The sequence below is a fragment of the Chenopodium album genome, chromosome 6 (genome assembly GCF_948465745.1).
Source record: "Chenopodium album chromosome 6, dcCheAlbu1.1, whole genome shotgun sequence".
Lineage (NCBI taxonomy): Eukaryota > Viridiplantae > Streptophyta > Magnoliopsida > Caryophyllales > Amaranthaceae > Chenopodium > Chenopodium album.
The window spans coordinates 6,181,116-6,200,052 of NC_137839.1; the positions used below are offsets into that span (position 1 = coordinate 6,181,116).

At 36.6% G+C, this 18,937-nt stretch overlaps 3 protein-coding genes across 4 annotated transcripts; 1 reads left to right on the top strand and 2 right to left on the bottom strand.

The window, feature by feature from the left end:
- The first annotated feature begins 889 nt into the window (after window positions 1–889).
- Window positions 890–2,690, top strand: LOC145635740 (peptidyl-prolyl cis-trans isomerase CYP28, chloroplastic-like). The gene is made up of 2 exons (XM_081687083.1): window positions 890–1,821; window positions 2,288–2,690. Exons 1-2 carry the CDS (start codon window positions 1,059–1,061, stop codon window positions 2,494–2,496), a joined length of 972 nt encoding a protein of 323 aa, XP_081543209.1. The 5' UTR covers window positions 890–1,058; the 3' UTR covers window positions 2,497–2,690.
- Window positions 2,691–3,337: 647 nt separating this feature from the next.
- Window positions 3,338–3,763, bottom strand: LOC145636578 (uncharacterized). The gene has a single exon (XM_081688156.1). It carries the CDS (start codon window positions 3,761–3,763, stop codon window positions 3,338–3,340), a length of 426 nt encoding a protein of 141 aa, XP_081544282.1.
- A 699-nt stretch (window positions 3,764–4,462) lies between these two features.
- LOC145635739 (RAF-like serine/threonine-protein kinase 24) lies at window positions 4,463–11,757 on the bottom strand. 2 transcript variants are annotated; one of them, XM_081687082.1, is made up of 10 exons: window positions 11,332–11,757; window positions 8,476–11,091; window positions 8,212–8,390; window positions 8,028–8,096; window positions 7,795–7,947; window positions 7,544–7,707; window positions 7,271–7,418; window positions 5,392–5,514; window positions 5,219–5,306; window positions 4,463–4,791 (listed from the first exon to the last, which is right to left on the bottom strand). In XM_081687082.1, exons 2-10 carry the CDS (start codon window positions 11,039–11,041, stop codon window positions 4,589–4,591), a joined length of 3,693 nt encoding a protein of 1,230 aa, XP_081543208.1. In that variant the 5' UTR covers window positions 11,042–11,091; window positions 11,332–11,757; the 3' UTR covers window positions 4,463–4,588. The 2 variants fall into 2 exon arrangements, with proteins under 2 accessions (XP_081543208.1, XP_081543207.1); XM_081687081.1 differs by having other exon boundaries at window positions 8,212–8,396; window positions 11,332–11,756.
- Window positions 11,758–18,937: the final 7,180 nt, after the last annotated feature.

The following is an 18,937-nucleotide window of genomic DNA, read 5'->3' on the forward strand; positions in this document are numbered from 1 at the left end:
TATATAGAGATTCAATTTACCAATAACAAATAAGAAATTCAAATCACAACACACCTAAATACATTTCTATGAAAAACATATTATATATATTCAATGATTCTCCAGAAATTACCTTAAAAATCGTTTCAGATTTTACGTCTCGATATGAAGAATTTCTGTTGCAGCTGTTCCTCGTCGAAAATGAAACAAAGATGCCCGATTTCCACCACAATCTTCGACCCCAAACTGGAGAATTTATCTTCCACGCAAATCTGGAGAATTTCTGTCAAAGCTGCTCCTCCACCCCTATCACCACCCCTAACAATTTTTCAGTTTAACTTTACCAACCCTTGGTAACTATAGGAATTACCGCCTATGGTAAAGTTAACAGCCATATTAACTCCGTCAAGTTACATATAAAATGCTTGAGCAGCTGGACGCTTACAGGGATCCACGTGAAAACACGTCACGTTTAGTAAAACCACTCACACCGACGATTTGACCATATTACCCTCGTGAGATACGAATTCTGTTTCTCACGAGGAGAAACAGAGAATTACCCATTATATATGGATGCATGTTTCTTAGCTTCAACAATTAAGATATCAATTTTGATTACAACAGTATGTAGCTATAAATCTTATAACGTGTAACCTGCAAAATGATTCATCTACTTCAAATTCTTGCTTTTTGGGTGCACGGTCAATTAATCTATTATATTAAACCAAAATTTTAATTGATATGTTTAAAAAGATTTTATCGATTTAATTTTTTAGTGTTAGCTCCAACTTGTAAAATCTTTTTGAATGAGACCAGCCAGATCTGGCCATTATAAATGCCACCTTTTTTTTTTCTTCATATTTCTAGATTCTTTAGGAAGAACCAAAGAAAAAGAGAAAAAAGCAAACGAAAATAGTAAAGTGGGAGGCATTTTTGGTACACTAGTTTAATACAAAATCTAAATAGAAATAGGGCCTACTTATCTTAAGTGAAAGGCTAGCAAAAGCTTAGAGCTCCAATCACCAATCTTTCCCTTTCTCTCCCCCACTCCAATACACAAATGTAAAGCTAATACAACAATGTTCAGTTTCTATTCTCCAAGATTTCTTCCTCATGTATTGCCTCCCCAACATCAACAACATAGGAATCTTACTTCTACTAATACTACCATTTCCTCTTCTTTGTCATCTCCTCATCACCAACGTAACACTACTATCCCAACCCCATACCGCGATGCTCAAACCACTCGCCGCTCCATCCTCCTCCTCTCCACCGCCCTCTCTCTTCCTACACCACCCTCCTCGGCTGCCAATGCTCCTCCACTAGACACCACCATCACGGACCGGGTCTTCTTAGACTTTAGTGTTTGTCCAAACTACTTTCGAAACCCAACTCAAGGCCAGGCCCAAGATGAACCTCTATGCGCCGATTCTGAGCTCATGGGCCGTGTTGTATTGGGCCTCTATGGGAAGTTTGTTCCCATCACCGTCTCCAATTTCAAGGCCATGTGCGTTGGGCCTATGGGGTACAAGAATACATTGGTTCATAAGATCCTCCCTGGCCAATTCTTAGTGGCAGGCCGGCAAGGGAGGAAAGATAAAGGCGAGGTGGTTCCACCTTCTTCTGGCCTAGTCCGGAACACAGAGACGGTTGACTCTCGGGCTTTTATGTTGGAGCATTCGAGGCCTGGTGTTCTTTCCTTGTGCTTGTCCGAAAACGATGATGAAGATGATATTAAGCTAGACCCAAATTATCACAATGTGGAATTCTTGATTACCACTGGACCCGGCCCGTGTCCGGAGCTTGATGGTAGGAACATCGTCTTTGGGAGTGTCCTTGAAGGTATGTTTTACTTTAACCGATTTTTGTTTTGCTTACTTAAAGCTAGCTAATAAACGGAAATGTACAAGTATCATACTACGGGTAGTAGTTTCTAGGAAGCATAAAGCATTAAAGCCTAACATGTTGTTTTCATATATATGATTCTTACGCAACATTAGCAATTAAAATAGACGACCATATACACTATCAGCTATATAACGCGTATAGGAAAGTAAAAATGAACAAAGGAAGTATATAGTAGGAGATGATCAAGAGATATATAGCATAAAAATAATCCTGTTACCTCCCCGCTCAACACGAGTGCTCGATCTTACCAGGGTATTTCCCATTCTTAGCCTTTCAATTCTCTCCTAAATGGACATTATTATACATGGTTTAAAAAGAAAAGAACTTGTAACAAAAAAAAAAAGTGTATTTGTTAAAAAAAAAAAAAGGATGTAGTTTGATGTTGGAAAATTGGAAGCAGGGATGGATATAGTGAGAGCAATATCATCTGCACCAACATACAAACCAGCTGAAAGGATAAGGCAATTGAATGACTTGGCAGGATTTCTTGGAGACGAAAGAGCCCAAATTGCTCGAACTTTTTGGAATCGTCCTCTTAAGTCTATTTATATCAGTGATTGTGGTGAACTCAAAGTTACTAAACCTTCACTCACTCCTTCCCTCCCATAATCTCACTTCCCTTTACTTGAGCTGATTTCAATACTATTTTATTGGACTGTAATGTTGGTGAGAGGAAGGCATAGTTTATACAAAGATGTGAATACATTGAGCTACCTATATATGGTTTGTTTGCCATTCATTACAGTGTAAATGAACTTTCAAATAGTTAAGTGGTATTTAATTCTCACTATATTGGACTGTGATGTCGTGTGTCTTATTCTTATATACCGTGATCAGTCTGAAGTATGCAAGTATCAGATAGACTATGGTGTATACTCTATATGACAGTGTCTTATGTAATTGATAAGGAAAGTTTGCATACATCTAGTTTACCCTGTTCCCGTTCACTCGTTCAGGGCAGGACCTTGATTAGTAGGAAAACGGTAGGATGATGATGTCAACGCGATACAACTATCTAATGTACAGTTTTGGATATATTTGCTAATTGCTTACCAGTCCAAGTCGTTGAACAGAAGTTAAAAGTCTACCCACTCTTGCTTATTTCATTTGTCCATTGCTTTAGATTAATTATTACAAACTAGTCAACATTTTGCAAATTTGACTAAACCTAATCAATACCAGAGAGGGGAACAATAATGCAAGGGCAGTTATGGGAATCAATTCTTATGGGTATTATCTATGTCATCGCCTTCAATCATTTGATTCATTTCTTAGTTTAAAAGCATGCTGCAAGAAAACAATGATTTCGTATGTAATAGGCATGAAATTCAAACATTGATAGAAGTGAAAGTCTTCCCAGCAACATAATATAGGCAAATTCCTGAATCCCCAAATCAAATTAATTAATTTTGAGCATATACATCATTCACAGAAGTCAACAAAACATCAATTAAGTAGATGATCTAGGCTTGTCATGAAGAACAACCGGGGGAGCAAACCTAGACGAGAAACCAAGGTTACCATCTTTATCATCGTCGTAATTGCCATTATCGAAATTAAGAGTATAATCAAAAGAGTTGTATTGAAAATCATTCCTCTTCTTGTTATTAAAGTAGCCACCAATTTTCCTAAGGAAATTCTTCCACTTGGGTCCGGCAACCAACTCTGACACCTCTCTTAACTTCTTTACCTGTCTCATCACCCATGACTCCCTCTCTTCCCGCCTTTCGGGCAGAAGATGCAGTCGATCACCGCTGTTTGTTGTATGATTATGGCTCGTAAACACCCCAAAACTTCGAAAGCAACCACATCCTTGTTCCTCTGACTCGAGCTCGCCAGCCTGCATCAAGAAAGCATTTTCTTGAGGTGTAGCCATCAAAGGATAAGAAGGAAGAAAATAAGAGAGAATATTGAGGTAGGATGAATGGAGAAGTTAAGTTTTTATATAAAAATTAGCGGAGAAGGAAAGAAAGAAGGGAGAGGAAGCATCAAAGAAAATGGCAACTTCAAGTCTAAAATGGCAAACGCGGGAGGGTTTTCATTTTTTCAAAGGGATGCTGACTTTGACTTGTGGTTTACGTGCTACAATTAAATTTTATAACTCTACAACTTGGTGAGTAATTTTGAAAGCAAAATTGGACATAATTTCTCCGAAAATGATAATTATTTTCCTGGTGCTGTCTGAGTGTTTTTATCCCTCAGGGCTGCTATTGTATGCACACGGCTTTACACGAGGATAACCGGGTATAACATGGCATAATACACAATCAGTCTTTTTCTTTCTTGCATTATGAGCCTAACACTTGATCACATATCCCTTTTCACGTTGCAAAAAAAAAAAAAAAAAAAAAAAAAAAAATGGAGACAGATACCTTAAACCCCCCAAACATGAGGCTATGTGTGCTATCCACAAATTAATAAAAAAAAAAAAAATCGGAAGGGGGGATAAATCAAAAATATATATAAAAAAAAAAAAAAAAAGAAAGAAAGAAAATGTAGTAAATCAATGCCTATTCAACAATTCTATTTTCTTCTCCTTTTTTCTATTTTTTTTTTTTTTTTTTTTTTTTGGTGGGGTGGGGTGGGGTGGGGTGATCCATATGGACCATATCCATAAGACTATAATGCCATGTTTCCGGAGACAAATATACATAATCCAACCATGCATCACCTAAATGACAACCAAAAAGATAAAAACCAACTAGGTGTTTGTTCTTGTAGTTGTAACTGGCGTTTGCCCCTTTGCTGGAATCTTGGCAGCCATACAGCGCAACTCATTAGCAATTTCAGTGAAGTTCGGCCTCTGTGATGGGTCTGCAGCCCAGCATCTCTCCATCAGTGATCTCCAATCTGGGTCACAATTCACTGGGACTGGTGGCCTCAAGGTGTTGCTCACAATTCCTCCTAATTTCATGTTACAAAACAAAATGGAGTCAGATATACCTACATTATTCAAACTCAAAACCCTTTCCAGATATAACTTTTCACAAGTGAAAATAATCTATGGCCTACCGAATTTTATTTTTTCTCTAGCAAACTTAAATTTGATGTCACAAATAGTTCCCTTCACGAGAGTCCTCTAACTATAATAATACACAAGAAAATTTTGAAACACTACGGAAGGCCAACCGAAATGGCTTGGACCTCATTACTTCTACTATCATCTACCATAAGCAAATGAGTAATTAAGTCACTCAATATCATTTTTTTGTCATGTTTCTCCTGCAAGTTATTGTCATCCTGACAGAAAGAGTTACCAATAACTCACAGAGAAAAAAAATCTACGAAACCATGCAACATTACTCACAGAGAAAAGATTTTTAAGAATTACCAATAATAGCCCCATAGTGCAGGTCAGCATATGGCTCTTCTCCAGTAAGAAGCTCCCACAAAACAATACCAAAAGAGAACACGTCAACCTAGACATGACAAATCTTAAAAATTAGCACTAGATTACTGCTGCCAGAAATTAATTAAAATCATTTGGTTATAGAAAATGACAACCTTCTCAGAGACCAGACTGCTGCTGCCACTCAGCAGCTCAGGTGCCATCCAAGGAAGGGTACCTCGTACTCCCCCTGATATTAATGTTTGACATTTCACTTTGGATAGACCTAAATCCCCGACCTGCAATCAAAGAGGGAGTCATATATTACTTCATAGTGCTAAATCAAAATCTCATTCTAGTTCAGCATACAGCAGCATGAGATACATCAAATTTTCCGTACTGTCCAGTAAAACCTTTCGTCCTCCAGTAGAAAAAAAAAAAAAAAAAAAAAACAATTAAACAAGACATGCCAACGAGGCAATGTTATGGTACAGCTATAGCTCTTAAGTCCTTAGATAACTGAATGGAACACAACCCAAGAGATGTTTTGTTTTTCAGCGTAAACTGTTCCCTGTAGCAACTTTACTTATTACCTATAGAGATTGTTAGCAGAGTAAGTCACAATGATGGAGCGCTCAGTGGCGCCACCAACCCAGCCAAAAAAAAAATAAAACAAATAAAACCTGCACCACGTCCAAGATCCCCACACTCTACTCTTCCCCACCCCTTCCCCCTAAACACACACACACACAAAATAGAAAGTCATATTAGTTAACATATTCCATATATTTTTTCTATTTGACATACGATGTCAAGTCAGCTATAACCAATTCAAAAGAAGAATCCTATCACTGCGAACCATGCATGACAAATTTGGTATAGTAAACCAATCATTTGTTGGAAAAGGATGTTTCAATAGTAAACCACACACCACCAAAAAAAAAAAATTATTTAGACCTTAACTTATGAAGCGGGGCGGGGGGATCATGATGAGGAATATAGCTTTCAGTGCTCCAAGCCACGGATAGTACACTGAACTGTGAAGCTATGGCAGATCACAAAGGCACCGCTAAGCAAATCTAGAAATGGAAACAAGAATGTTGATACAGTTTTTGTGTGTGATACTACTAATTAAGATTAGCTCTTTCCTAATAGTTTTACAAGGAACTCCAGACTTGCAATGTCATTAGAATAATAGAAGATGTCACATCACTAATAAGGAAAGCATAAAAGACTATAAAATCACAATTGTGAAGCAGCATCAACAAATCTTTCTTACTCTTATGCATAAACTCAATTTTCAACCAAAGAGTAACCTTGCATTATTTCAAGAAGTCAGGTTCGGACTTGAAATATAGAATCTCAGATGCCAAAGTCAACTGTTTACGAATAACTTACAAAAATCATTAGGTACAAGTGACCTCTGCATGCAGTCTTAGATAGCGTAAAATATTAGGGCTCAATGGCTCATGCTCTAATCATTATTTCTCAATCTAATTGCACATTATATATTTGACACCGACCTTTGAAATGCAACTGTGTTACGATAAATTGATAACAAGCATTTTTAATAGGCCATGTTTGACACGGAGCTCATAATACTTTCCGCTTGTCAAGTTCCATAGCACAAAGTAACAAGTTACAACAGACAAACAAGCTATAAAAAGCATAGAATTTTTATTTACTTATTTTTTTTTTTTTAAAAAAAAAGTGTATGCTCTTTCACTCACACACACACACACATTCCCCCCAAAGGCCCAAACCTGTATTACGAGATGAAGGAAAGAAAAGAGGAAAAGAGTTCTATATAAGGGTGGAAATATTAGAATCCATATAGCAAACATGAATGTATTCTTAGTTTCTTACTTTTGAGCTTTGTCACTTGACATTTTCCCAAATTCCCAAGCTCCAACACCAGGAAAGAAGAATAGATTGACACAAACAAAGACCCATAATTACTTTTACAACCTTGATCATAGATTTATAGTACAATCAACAAGAATATGCTAATCTAGAACAAATTTCTCATCGTGAACTCAGCGATAAGTAACTGACCTTGCATATGGGTCTATGTGGATCTCGAAGATTGACAAGCAAGTTGTCACTCTTAAGGTCAAAGTGCACTATATTTTTTGAGTGTAGATATTCCATTCCAAATGCTACATCCATAGCAATCAAATGCCGCTTCCTCTTGTCAAGGTTCCTGAAATGAATATAGTGTCAATATGTTGATCGGAGGATTGCGTGTGAGGAAGAAGCACAAGATGCCCAACAATATTACTAGTAGCAAATAACACAGGCTTAGAGTAGTAATGTCAGTACACTTACTTTTCATTCTTCTGCAAAGCAGTTCTAAGAGAACCATTAACCATGAACTCAGTAACTGTAGCCACAGATTCACCAGGACCATCAAGCACAACACCATAGAAAGCTACCACATTTGGATGGTGCAAGTCAGCTAGTTTAATGGCTTCATTCCAAAAGTCATCTCTCTGGAAAAAAAAAAGGTATTAAACTAAGCAAATGGAACAATACAAGAACATAATAACACATGACAAGAGTGATGAATCGCCTATTACCATGCGTTCTTGTTCGGGAGGCTTTCCAGCAAAACACCTGTCATTGATTCGTTTAATAGCAACATCAGTTCCTCTCCATTTTCCGTGATAAACAGTGCCAAAGGTGCCAGAACCAAGTTCCCGCAACTCTTCAAGATCGCCATTCTTAATAATCTGTGACATATCAGTAGCAAGATAAGTTTTCTAGTGGAATATTAACACCGCAAACAATGATATACTACTAAATGATTCACCTGTAAACGACCAAGGCCATCTGAGAGTGGAAACCCAAAGTTAGCCTTATCAGATTTAATATTCATGGCCTGTTGTAAAAGGAAGGAACACATACACATAGGACAAATGTTAACAGGGAAGAAAAGGTAATGATAATATTTGTACCCTTATCCTTTCTGTAACAAAATTCTACATATAAATCACCTCCATCTTAGTCTGTAGAGCAGCATCACTATTAGTCTGACCTTCAATCATATGGATCACTTCAGAAAAACTTGTTTCTTGTGATGAAAAGTCAACATTTGATGGCACAGAAGAGTGGAGAACTGAAGCCGCAACCCCCTCAGCCGTTGCTTGCAGCTGTTGTTTGATCCGCTCTTCAGCTGAGCCTTCAATAAACACTTAAGGGTCAACAAATGAATAATATAGACACAAAATTGGCTTAGATAAGTAGGCTAAATATCTAACCTTTGCCTGATTGAACTTGTTCAGTTGTCGATTGAACATCAACAAAATTTGCATCTGCACTTAATTCTCCATTTTGACGATTATCAGCAGTAGATGTCTCTCTTTTTGTAGCACTTTTACTAGGTTTAGGAGGGGGGAACTGAGTCTCATGCCGCATATTCCAAGGGTCTTGGTTACTAAACAATGAGTTCACAGAATCATTCCCAACGGCACCCCAGTTATGGGGGGATGTTGAAGACTGCATATTACTGTTTGAAGCAACAGTCTCAGGATATCTTGTAGCATCAGGTCTCAGATCACTACTGGGTGATATTTCATTACACTGATATTGAACTTCAGCAACGGAAGATGGCAAAATTTCACTTTGGTTCATCTGGCTTGCCTCCTGAAGTAGTGCAGGTCTAATGAAGGAAGAACTTGCCAATGGCTCTCTCCCTAATGTGTGAGAAGGCACCTGCTCCGAAAATTCATCTTCCCGAAGTTGATCAATATGGGACTTGCCCTGTTCATTACTAGGAAGAACATCAGCAGGTTTCCCTTGGAGATTCTCTTTTCTGAGATCCATTGGTCTAATTTGATCATTTGAGATAGCAGGCCTTATGGCATCATCCCTAAATGCCAAGCTCGAAACTTTTCCAGAATAGTCTACTGTCGTTTCAGGAACAAAATGTTCAGGAGCATGGTAAGCAACACCAGTGGGAGCAGTATTGTCACCATTGACAGGTTGACTCACTAAATGCTGCTGGATACCATCTTCAGGACATGACATGGGGGCGCTGAAAGGAGTCTGCGCATCACTTACTAACCCCATCAATCCCTGATTCTGTGCAGCTGCATGCAATCTATTAAGATCATCCAGACGAAGGCTTTGATAAATCAGGTTTGTATCAGAAACATTGGTTGTGTGACTATTGTTCTGGTCATGTACAACAGTGTCAGAATGTGCATGAGGCAGTGCCTTTTGGCACATATAGCAATCTGCTGTTGTAGGGACTACCTGTTGATGCGTCACCCATCCCTTTGAGAAGGTTGCATGGTCTTGTGGAGGGACTTGGGGCCACCCGTAACCTCCACCAACCGGGGCTTGATATGCATTATTATAGTTAGGTTGTGAAGACTGTACAATTGGCTGACGAATATTGGGATTCATGCTCATATGAGAATTAGTGGGAGCCATTGTCATCTGTACTGCACCAGGTACAAACTGTTGGTTCAATAAATGTGGGGAATCACGATATTGTGGATGAATGAGTATGGGTCTCGGAGTACCCATAACTTGGGGATTTGCATAAACCACATGTGAAGCACCACGGCTCAATGCATCTTGGCGAGGATCTATATACCCACCTAAATAGGGGGGAGTGTGAGGTTGAAAATTCATGCCTGGTTGCTGAAAATCATATCCCAGGGGCTGTTGTTGCCCATGTGCAGGTACAGGAACTACTCTCTCCACCTCAATCTCTGGCTGTGAAATTGCTGAGTGAGGAACTATCAAGGAAGGGGCAGAAACATCCAATCTAGGTGTATTATCATAAGAACCAGCAGAATCACTTTGAGGAGAGAACATGCTGGCAGATGGCGGTCCACTGACATCGTGACCAATTGCTGTCTCAAAGACCTCTGACCCACTAACATCAGAATTCTGAGTTGAAGCTACACTTGCAATGCTTTCCTTCCTTGTGATACCACCAACAATACCTTCTGCGACTCCATTGACGGCATCCACATATCTCTGCCCAGTATCTTGCAACCCCTGCAGGTGCACCACACCAGAAGGATCCAGCTCCGAAGCAGAGAACAAAAACACCCTTAGCTTGGCAGACCCATCAGGAGACCTCTCTTGCAACTTCTCAAACTCCTCCATCATATTATCAAGATCATCAGAGCAAGAAACCGAAACTAAGGCATCAAGATCTTCATCAGGGAGCTGATACTTGATCACCACAGGTTGCTCACATGTATCCGCCATCTTCTGAACCAACTCCCCAAAAGTTACATCCCTCCTAACACTAATAATCCTAGTTTGGCCACCAACATATCTAAGCATTCCATCACTAGGACGAGGGAGTATCTTCCCCCCAAAACTACACAAGAATTTAACTTTCTTCCCTGATACAGAATCATCCCCTCCATCCACATTCACTTGATCAAGACCCTTATGGGTTACATTTCCACTCCCACTCCCACTCCTACCCCCACCAACTCGGGCCCCCAAATTTGGGTTGTAGGCATACCCTGACGAGCTAATGCTAGCACTACTACTAGGAGGTGGCGGGCCCATGGGAGACTGCATTCGCGGGGCCCACCAGGTAGCGGGGCCCAGATTCGGCCCACCTGAATTTACAAACCCCGTGCCTGGGATCCCAGCACCAGAACTATCAGTGAAGAATACCGGCATTGAAGGAGGACTAGCTACGTCGACTCGGGTCATGTTTGGGTAAAATCCATCAGGGGGCCTACCTGAGGTGGTGACAGGTGATGGGGCAATGCGGGTTTCATCGGCAACACTACGAACTACATTTAAGGGTCTTAGATCTGCTGACATCGAGTTCTGATCAAATGCCATCTTTATTACACTAGATTTACACAAATCACCAGAATTTTCCCCAAATTAACCTACATGAGAAAATTTATGGCGAATTTTATTAATTAAATTAAATGCTAAAATTTTGAACTTTATCAAATTAATTAAAATAATAGTTCAGAGGGTATGTAAATCAACAATTGCCAGCTGAATTAAACCAAAAACTAACATCCAAAAGGGTATCTAATATTAATAATACTAGTAAGCAAGAAAATCCAAAAAGAAAAAGAAAAAAAACCCAGAAATTAATAAAGAAAGACGTAGGAGAATACCCAATTTGATGAGACAAAGGATGAGATATCAAATTAACAGCAACCGGCACCGCTTTGATTCTTGAATCCTTTCTGTCTCTTCTTGTTGTTCTTCCTCTTCCTCCTCTACTTCTATTTTCTGGGTTCTAATAAGATTTCAGTTCTTTGGGTAATTCTTAATTCTAAATTAATGTTAAAAATACCCTTTATTTAAAAATTAAAAATATGTCGAGAAAGAGGAAAGAAATTGGAAAAAGAAAATGAATTCGAATTTGTAGGAAAATTGAGTATGAGAAGAGGGTGTCGAAGGTAGTTAGGTTTTAAGGTAGGCAGAAAAAATAGAGAGAAGAATGAGGAGTGTTATTGGAAAATGAAGGCACGTGGATGGCTTAATGTACTTGTCTAATTGGTAATTACTCTTTATATCCTCTCTTTTAACTTCTTTTGGACTCTCTTTGTGGACCCAACTTTCTTAGTATTCAGCCCTATGACTTTTACTACTTTTGTCAATTCTAATTTCATTTCATTTTGCTATGTTTATCATCTACTATTGCTTTCATGCTCAAAACACCCACCATCATTTCTGCTCTTCAACAAAATTCCATTACTTTTTATCTCCTTGATCATATAATTATGTGTTGTATACATACACCCTCCGTTACATATTACTCGTAACAAAAGAATAATTTATGTCTCATAAATAATACTCTTTTGTTGCGAGTAATATGTAACGGAGAGAGTATTATGTATATTAGTCGTTCCATAAATATTACATAGTATTTCATATACATATAATGTTTGTCTTTTATTCCGTATAAATATTTCACAAAGATTGAATTATATGGGAATATATATAGGTAAATGTAAATTACAAACTTATAGTAATGTATATTATCGGATACATTCATTTTCTATTAAAGGTGTGCTCTATTGATATGAACTTATTTCACCAAAATCGATTTGACTTAATTTTTTTGTCATGTTTACACCTTATTGGGTCATATATATGAATCCTATTTAGGAGCGATTAACCATTTTTAAAGTTTATTAAGCATACAATGCTAGTTAATTCATACAAATCTACATCAATTTAAATTGAATTCTTGTCGTAAATAAATTAAAAAAAAAACATTTGATGAGTTTAATATTCTTTCTATTTCCCCTAACTTTGTGCATGTTTTACTTTGATTCATTCTAACTCTTACTCCAATTTAATCTACAATTACTTACCAAAAAATAATAGTAGTGACTAGTTGATCTAATATGGCGCGCTGGGCCAAATCTTTGTCATCGTATCTATTTACGAAGCAACTCAAGCTAGGCTCATTTTCTGGGGTCGAGTCAACTTTAACGTATCTAGCATACCTTTTTACTAATTGAGTTATATTGGAGTAGTAACTAGTAAGCACATGTGAAAGGTCCAACTTTCACATTGACCAATTGACCTTGGAGTCTTGGACTCACCTTGGTTCTTATTACAAGTAGTTAATACGGGAGTAACAATTTACTTTGTTTTTTTTCATCTTTGATGAAATTGAATTTTTACTACCTAAATATAATTGCACAAACTCTTGCCACACCAAGAGGAAGAAATTAAAATAAAGTGTAGCTAATTCATAGACAATAATAAAAGAAATGACCCACACGCATAATAATTATGCAAATATGGGTACGTACATGTATTAATTAAGATGTGCGGATAAATATATTGAGGTTTCTTTTTGAACTTTCCAACTGAAAGCTCATAATAGTGACTGATCGATAGCAACACTATGTTTTTTTTCACCAAACCAAATAAAAACAAAACCTAAAATATCTTCCATTTTCTCTTCTTGAACCTGCAAATTTAGAATAGTAAGTACTGTTTATATATTTACTTAAAACATAAGAACATAATTAGATGGGACCTTTAATTTACGTGTGACAAACACTTCAGAAGACCAATTTGAAAGCGTTTAATAATTAATGTTTTTAATTTGTACTCATAATCTCAAGGCTTTTTATATGTTATTCTAAAAGATGCAACAATGAGGTGTTTGGTACGTAATACGTATATATAGTCCCTACCATTAATCCATTATCATTATTAATCCATGATTCAAGGAAAATAAGATGTGTTAAATTTCGAAATTATATGAAATGGATCGGATTTGGACAATCTGAACAAAGAGGAGGAGAGTTAAGTCCACAAACAAGGCTTAGAAAGTTCCATACTAAAACCAATTGGCAATAATAGGAGTTACTCCTCTAGCTTATAAAGTGGAACCACCTCTTCTGTTTCTCCAAAATGTTACTATGCTTAAGTAAACTTTGAACTATCATTGGGCGCGTAATATAGTAGTAAATTTTTCTTCTGCTTAAATAAACTTAAAACTTTTATATTATTACGTAATAGAAAATTTATTATAAACTCCAACTCCTACAAGTTTAGTCAAGCTTGTATTTATTATAATCTAGTAATGGCTCTATTAATCAGTATACGATTCTTATATACACTTGGTTCAATGGTTTATTAGAGTCAGAGTCTCTTACTTTCGTGATAAGCTTAGTTTTAGTTTTCTTAATGATGATGGTGCTAAAAATTTAAGAAACCCACAAATTTTATCTAATCCGTGAAGTTTAGCTGCCCTTTAATTTACGTCAATTTTTTTTTGTGTTTCTATCCGGTTCACCCTTAGCTTTTGGCTAATTAATTCGAATTTGAGGCTCAATTCTAAATGGTTAGATTTGAAACCTGTCTCAATTGATGTGGGAATTGAACTTGTGTTTCTCTCTACTAGTACGGCCCTAATCACCAATACACCAACAACCAATTAGTTTAAATTTACGTCATATCTCAAAAGGTCTTTAATAATAGTATAATACCACCATGCCATGGAGTATGGAACTTAGAAAATTAATGATATAAACATTATTGTCAACAAATTCTTAAAATATACTCGATGAGATGCCAAAAATTGTGAAATTAAATTTGAAACTAACAAAATAGTGTGGGTGATCATGCTGCACTAGAGTGAACAATTGTTACTTTAACTAGAAAATAATATCAAAATCTTTGTAAAAAGATCAACGTTGACTACTTTTGCAAAACGATATAAAAGTAATATGATTATTCTATGCTTAAAAGGCAAACCGCGTACTAATAATTACTGATTAGGGGGGATAAATTAAGAGCGAATTTAAATGAAGAAACAAACAACGAACTTTATCTGATCACGATATTAGATCAGTTGTTAGTTGGAACAAGATTAGGTTAGTCGTTGCACTAATTACTTAATTAGTACGTATAACATGCAGTTACCTTTCTAGGCCGACTTATATAGATATATCACATTATCACTTTTCGTTGGCTTGTGGTCATTCAATTAGTTCCCATTAAATTATCACTCGTTGAATCCAGAAAATCATATTATTATGTTACTCAAATCAAATATAAAATTATTATAACGAGTCATGGGGTGCATTAAAGAGGCTTTATCGATCTAATGTAATTGTTAAACAACCCACATATAAAGTATTCTAGAAGGGCGGATTCAGAATTTATTAATAGATCGGGCCGAAGTTATAAGGAATTTTAATTAATAAAGCCATACAGAAATATAAGTATAATAAATCCACACGAAAAAAAAAAGTGCAAATAAGGGTAATTGAACCCTTAACCTTCCCACATCTATACATCAAGGGAGTGTTCGGCAAATTATAGCTGTGAAGGAAGTTGTAGCTGTGGAGGTAGTTGTTAGCTGTGTAGGTGGCTGTTAGCTGTCAACAAGCTGTTAGCTGTGAAAATAAATAATTTATATATAAGTGTTCGGTAAAGTAGCGGTTGACTAGCTGTTACATATAAAAATCAATATTTTATTTTTAAAACTATAGATTAAATTTCCAACGGCTACCTCAAATTTCAAAAGCTAATCTTTCTAGCTTTTCATAAAAGCTACCTTCACCACTAAAAGCTACCCTAACCACTATTTTGCCAAACACTCACATTTTTTGTTAAGTAGTGATTTGACCAAGTCAAATCACTAAAAGCTACCTAAAAGCTACTCAAAAGCTAGCGCCGAACATGCCCCAAGTAACTAACCAATTAAACCAACTACAAAACTTATAGTACATATATTTTACACAAGATTTTTTATTTATATGTATCAAAATCTGGGCATAGGGGGTCAAGGCCCGGGTAGATCACCCCTAGATCCGCCTATGGTACTCCCGTATAATAATAGACTTAAACAAAATTGTGTACTTAAACCATCCCATTTGATCAAATCTTATTGACTCGCATATTTGATTTAACAGTTGTACACCAATGCACCTAGTGTACAGTACCCAAAACAAAATTTGGAGATAGGGATGACAATCTATTCCGAATCCCCCCTAGTTCGATCCGATCCAGAAAAAAAAAAATTCGAACCGAATCCGAGAAAGCATAATCCGAATCCGACTTCATTTAAAAAATGCGACTTTGAGTCGGAGGAGGATCGGTGTAGGAGTCTACTTAGAATCCGACTTCTCCGATTCGACTCCGACTTTTCTATGTACTTATATACGAAGTATATTTTATTATTCAATTCATGAATTATAGGTCTTTAAAGTTGATTATATATGGGTTGCTATTGGTAATGGGGTTAAAAAATTAAATTTAAAGTCGGAGTGGGAGGTTGAGTCGAATATCAGAGTTATAGGGTCGGAGTCGGATTTTATATAATCCGATCCATTGTCATCCCTACTTGGAGATGTAACCAATTACAAAGTCCATGAAAATAAACAAATATTGGTCCAGTACTTGAGTAGTCCAACCCCTTTCCCAAAATGTAGACCAATTTTACGGATTTCCCATTTGAATAAAGGCTGGACTCGATCTCTTCATGCTTCGATTGCTTTGACGGCCCAGCGCTCCAACATACATTAACGATGTCTTTCCAATTTTATTTATTTATTTATTTATTTTTTAAACAAGGAAATTAGTCAACCTTAACATGGATTATGATTTATGAATTGATGATTGACAATAACGACAAGTTGATATCAATAATACGTGATGACAGACATGTGAGTGGCTTCCCACTTCTTGGTACCGTTAAGGCTGTAACTTTGGAACACCAATATTCTGTAATGCATGCCCCAAGCCTTGGGAGCTGTTGGCCGGGTTCAAGCTTAAGGAGTATAATTTCACTGTAGCAAAACTTAATTTGTTTCTAATTATATATACAAGCATGTATTTTGTTTAATGTAATAATTAAGTCAAGATAATTTTTTTTTTTAAAACAAGTCAAGATAAGTTAAACTGTACAATTTAATGTACTAGGTAGGTGTAATATTTGTGTGTATGGGGCTTGAGTCAACCATACATGGAGCAAATGCAATGATACAAGGTAGCTTAATAACTTAACTCCCAACTCCAATTCTTTTTATTGTACGAGGATAAAAGTAAAAGTCAACATGCGTATATTAACTAGTTTATTGGGTTAAAATTTGAGGGAGATATCGATGCTTGATCAAGATCATATACCGTCGAACTTAGTTTCATGAGTAGTTCTTTGGTTATTCTCCATGGGCAGAAGTAAACAACATATGCCTATTTCAAGATAAGATCAATCTAATCTTCCTCAAGAATATGTTTCTTTGAATGAATAACACATTTATGTACCAAAAGGGGAATAATTTAAATTGAAGGACAAAAAACTCAATACCATTTTCACAACATATTGATGACATACCATCTATTCAGATCAAACCCATTACTAAATCATAATTCTATCCACGCAAATTGAATAAAATCCCATGTAAATGATGTAATTAAAAAATAAAATAAAAAAGTCAACACAAACATTTCATCTCCTTTTTCCTATAGATCAACAACGTAACTTTATATTGCAATATAAACCAAAACTTGTTAATAAAAAAAATTAAAAATTAAAATTAAAATTTAGCTGTACGCAGTGATGACCCTGGGCGGTGGAGGAGTGGTGAGGGTCGTAGACGTAGAAGATGTTTCATCCTGATGAGAAGTTGCGGCCTTATCGAGCGCCCCATCAGAAATGGACCTTGTTGGAGGTTCCGGAGGCGGCGAGGGTGGCAACCTAGCAGAGAAGTTTCGATAGGGATAATCATCAACAAGAGTATCATCCTCATCGAAGTTGAGAGAATAGCTAAGAGGGTCGTAACGAAAATCCGTAGATTGAGATTTCCTATGATGTTGACCACGTGGGGTGCTGGTCCCCATCCTGGTCATGAGACTGCGACACTTATGTTTTAGATTTAGAAACTCTTCAGACCTTGATGATCTCATCCCACCACTACCCCCACCCCCACCCGCAGAGGAGGTTCGGGTGAGGCGGTGATTATTGTGTTTGTGGTGGGAGGTGGGGGAGCCGTCATCGGGCAAGTGGTCGTAGTCGACGGAGTGATGCTTGAAACACCCACATAATAATGTGTGTTTAAGCTTGTGTTTAAGCGATGGAGAGCACTCCAATCGCTCATTCATTTTGGAAAACCCAATCACAATCAACAAGTTTGGGTTATCTTGGTTTATAAAGGTGTGTTGGACTTTTTCTAATGATAGCGATTGAGCTTAGGGTACCTACCACCCCGAAAGCTCTTGTTCTAAGAACCAAATAAAATAAAATACTAATTTAGTAAGTATTTTTTATAAATTTAAAAGATTTAATTTTTATCATACAATAATTTCATGAGTTTGTTATGTGAGGAGGAGCGGTGAATGTGTTGATCCTCTACTTTTAGCAAGGGTTTGTTATCCTTAGCCGATATTTATGCACAACGTTGCTTGATATTTTTTAGTACGTGCTAAAATCTTGCTTTGTAGAAAAGCAAAAATGTAATTTGTATTATATACAACCGTGTAAATGTCAAGTGTACAATGTAAAGATTTTTAACCAGTCAAAAACATTTTATTTTTCTTCTTTTACTGAGATTAAGAAGAAAAATAAGAAAGTATATATTTATAGGTCATGCATAAAATGCGAGTGATTTGTTTAGATGATTTGATTTTATTGAATGGTGAATATTATTAGCAGAAATGGATCTATGGTAATTCCAGTTGGAAAGCCAAATAATGTAGTCAGATGATGGTTTCCAAGTAGATGGGATGTTCGAGGCACAACTACTGTAAGTATGATACATTTTAATAATGCACTATGGTTTATTATGTCTTTTTTTGTCCCAATTATGAATCCATATGAAATCTTCTGTTTATTTCTTTGATCAACCATCAAATTTTAAAATCAAATACTGGCTTCCTATGTGTTCTTAGACAATTGTTATTTTGATTTGGATGCTAAGATGATCTCAATGTATTGAAATTGTTGACACATGATATACCCAACTGAAATCAACCAACAGAAGATAAAGAGAATATATGATAGAGCGGTTGGGGTTGGCAACTTAAGTCTCACATGGAAAGAATGAGAAAGATAAAAGAGAATATATGATAGATCGGTAGGGTTGTTCAATTTTGGATATTGGATCTGATCAGATCCGATATCCGAAATTCAGAGAAATTATGATACGAATACGATTCAAAATTTTCCGATATCTGGATTTTTGGATTGAATAATCGGGTTTTCGGAAAAAAAAAAAAACAATTGTTCCATATTTGGTCCAGAAACTC

Excerpts from the sequence above, each read along its gene's own strand:
- LOC145635740 (XM_081687083.1), top strand. The coding sequence starts at position 1,059 with ATGTTCAGTTTCTATTCTCCAAGATTTCTTCCTCATGTATTGCCTCCC. Across the intron at positions 1,822-2,287 it reads CTTTGGGAGTGTCCTTGAAG|GGATGGATATAGTGAGAGCA; the intron begins GTATGTTTTACT and ends AATTGGAAGCAG.
- LOC145636578 (XM_081688156.1), bottom strand. The coding sequence starts at position 3,763 with ATGGCTACACCTCAAGAAAATGCTTTCTTGATGCAGGCTGGCGAGCTC.
- LOC145635739 (XM_081687081.1), bottom strand. The coding sequence starts at position 11,041 with ATGGCATTTGATCAGAACTCGATGTCAGCAGATCTAAGACCCTTAAAT. Across the intron at positions 7,948-8,027 it reads ATGGCCTTGGTCGTTTACAG|ATTATTAAGAATGGCGATCT; the intron begins GTGAATCATTTA and ends GATATGTCACAG. Across the intron at positions 7,419-7,543 it reads GCTTTGCAGAAGAATGAAAA|GAACCTTGACAAGAGGAAGC; the intron begins GTAAGTGTACTG and ends TATTCATTTCAG.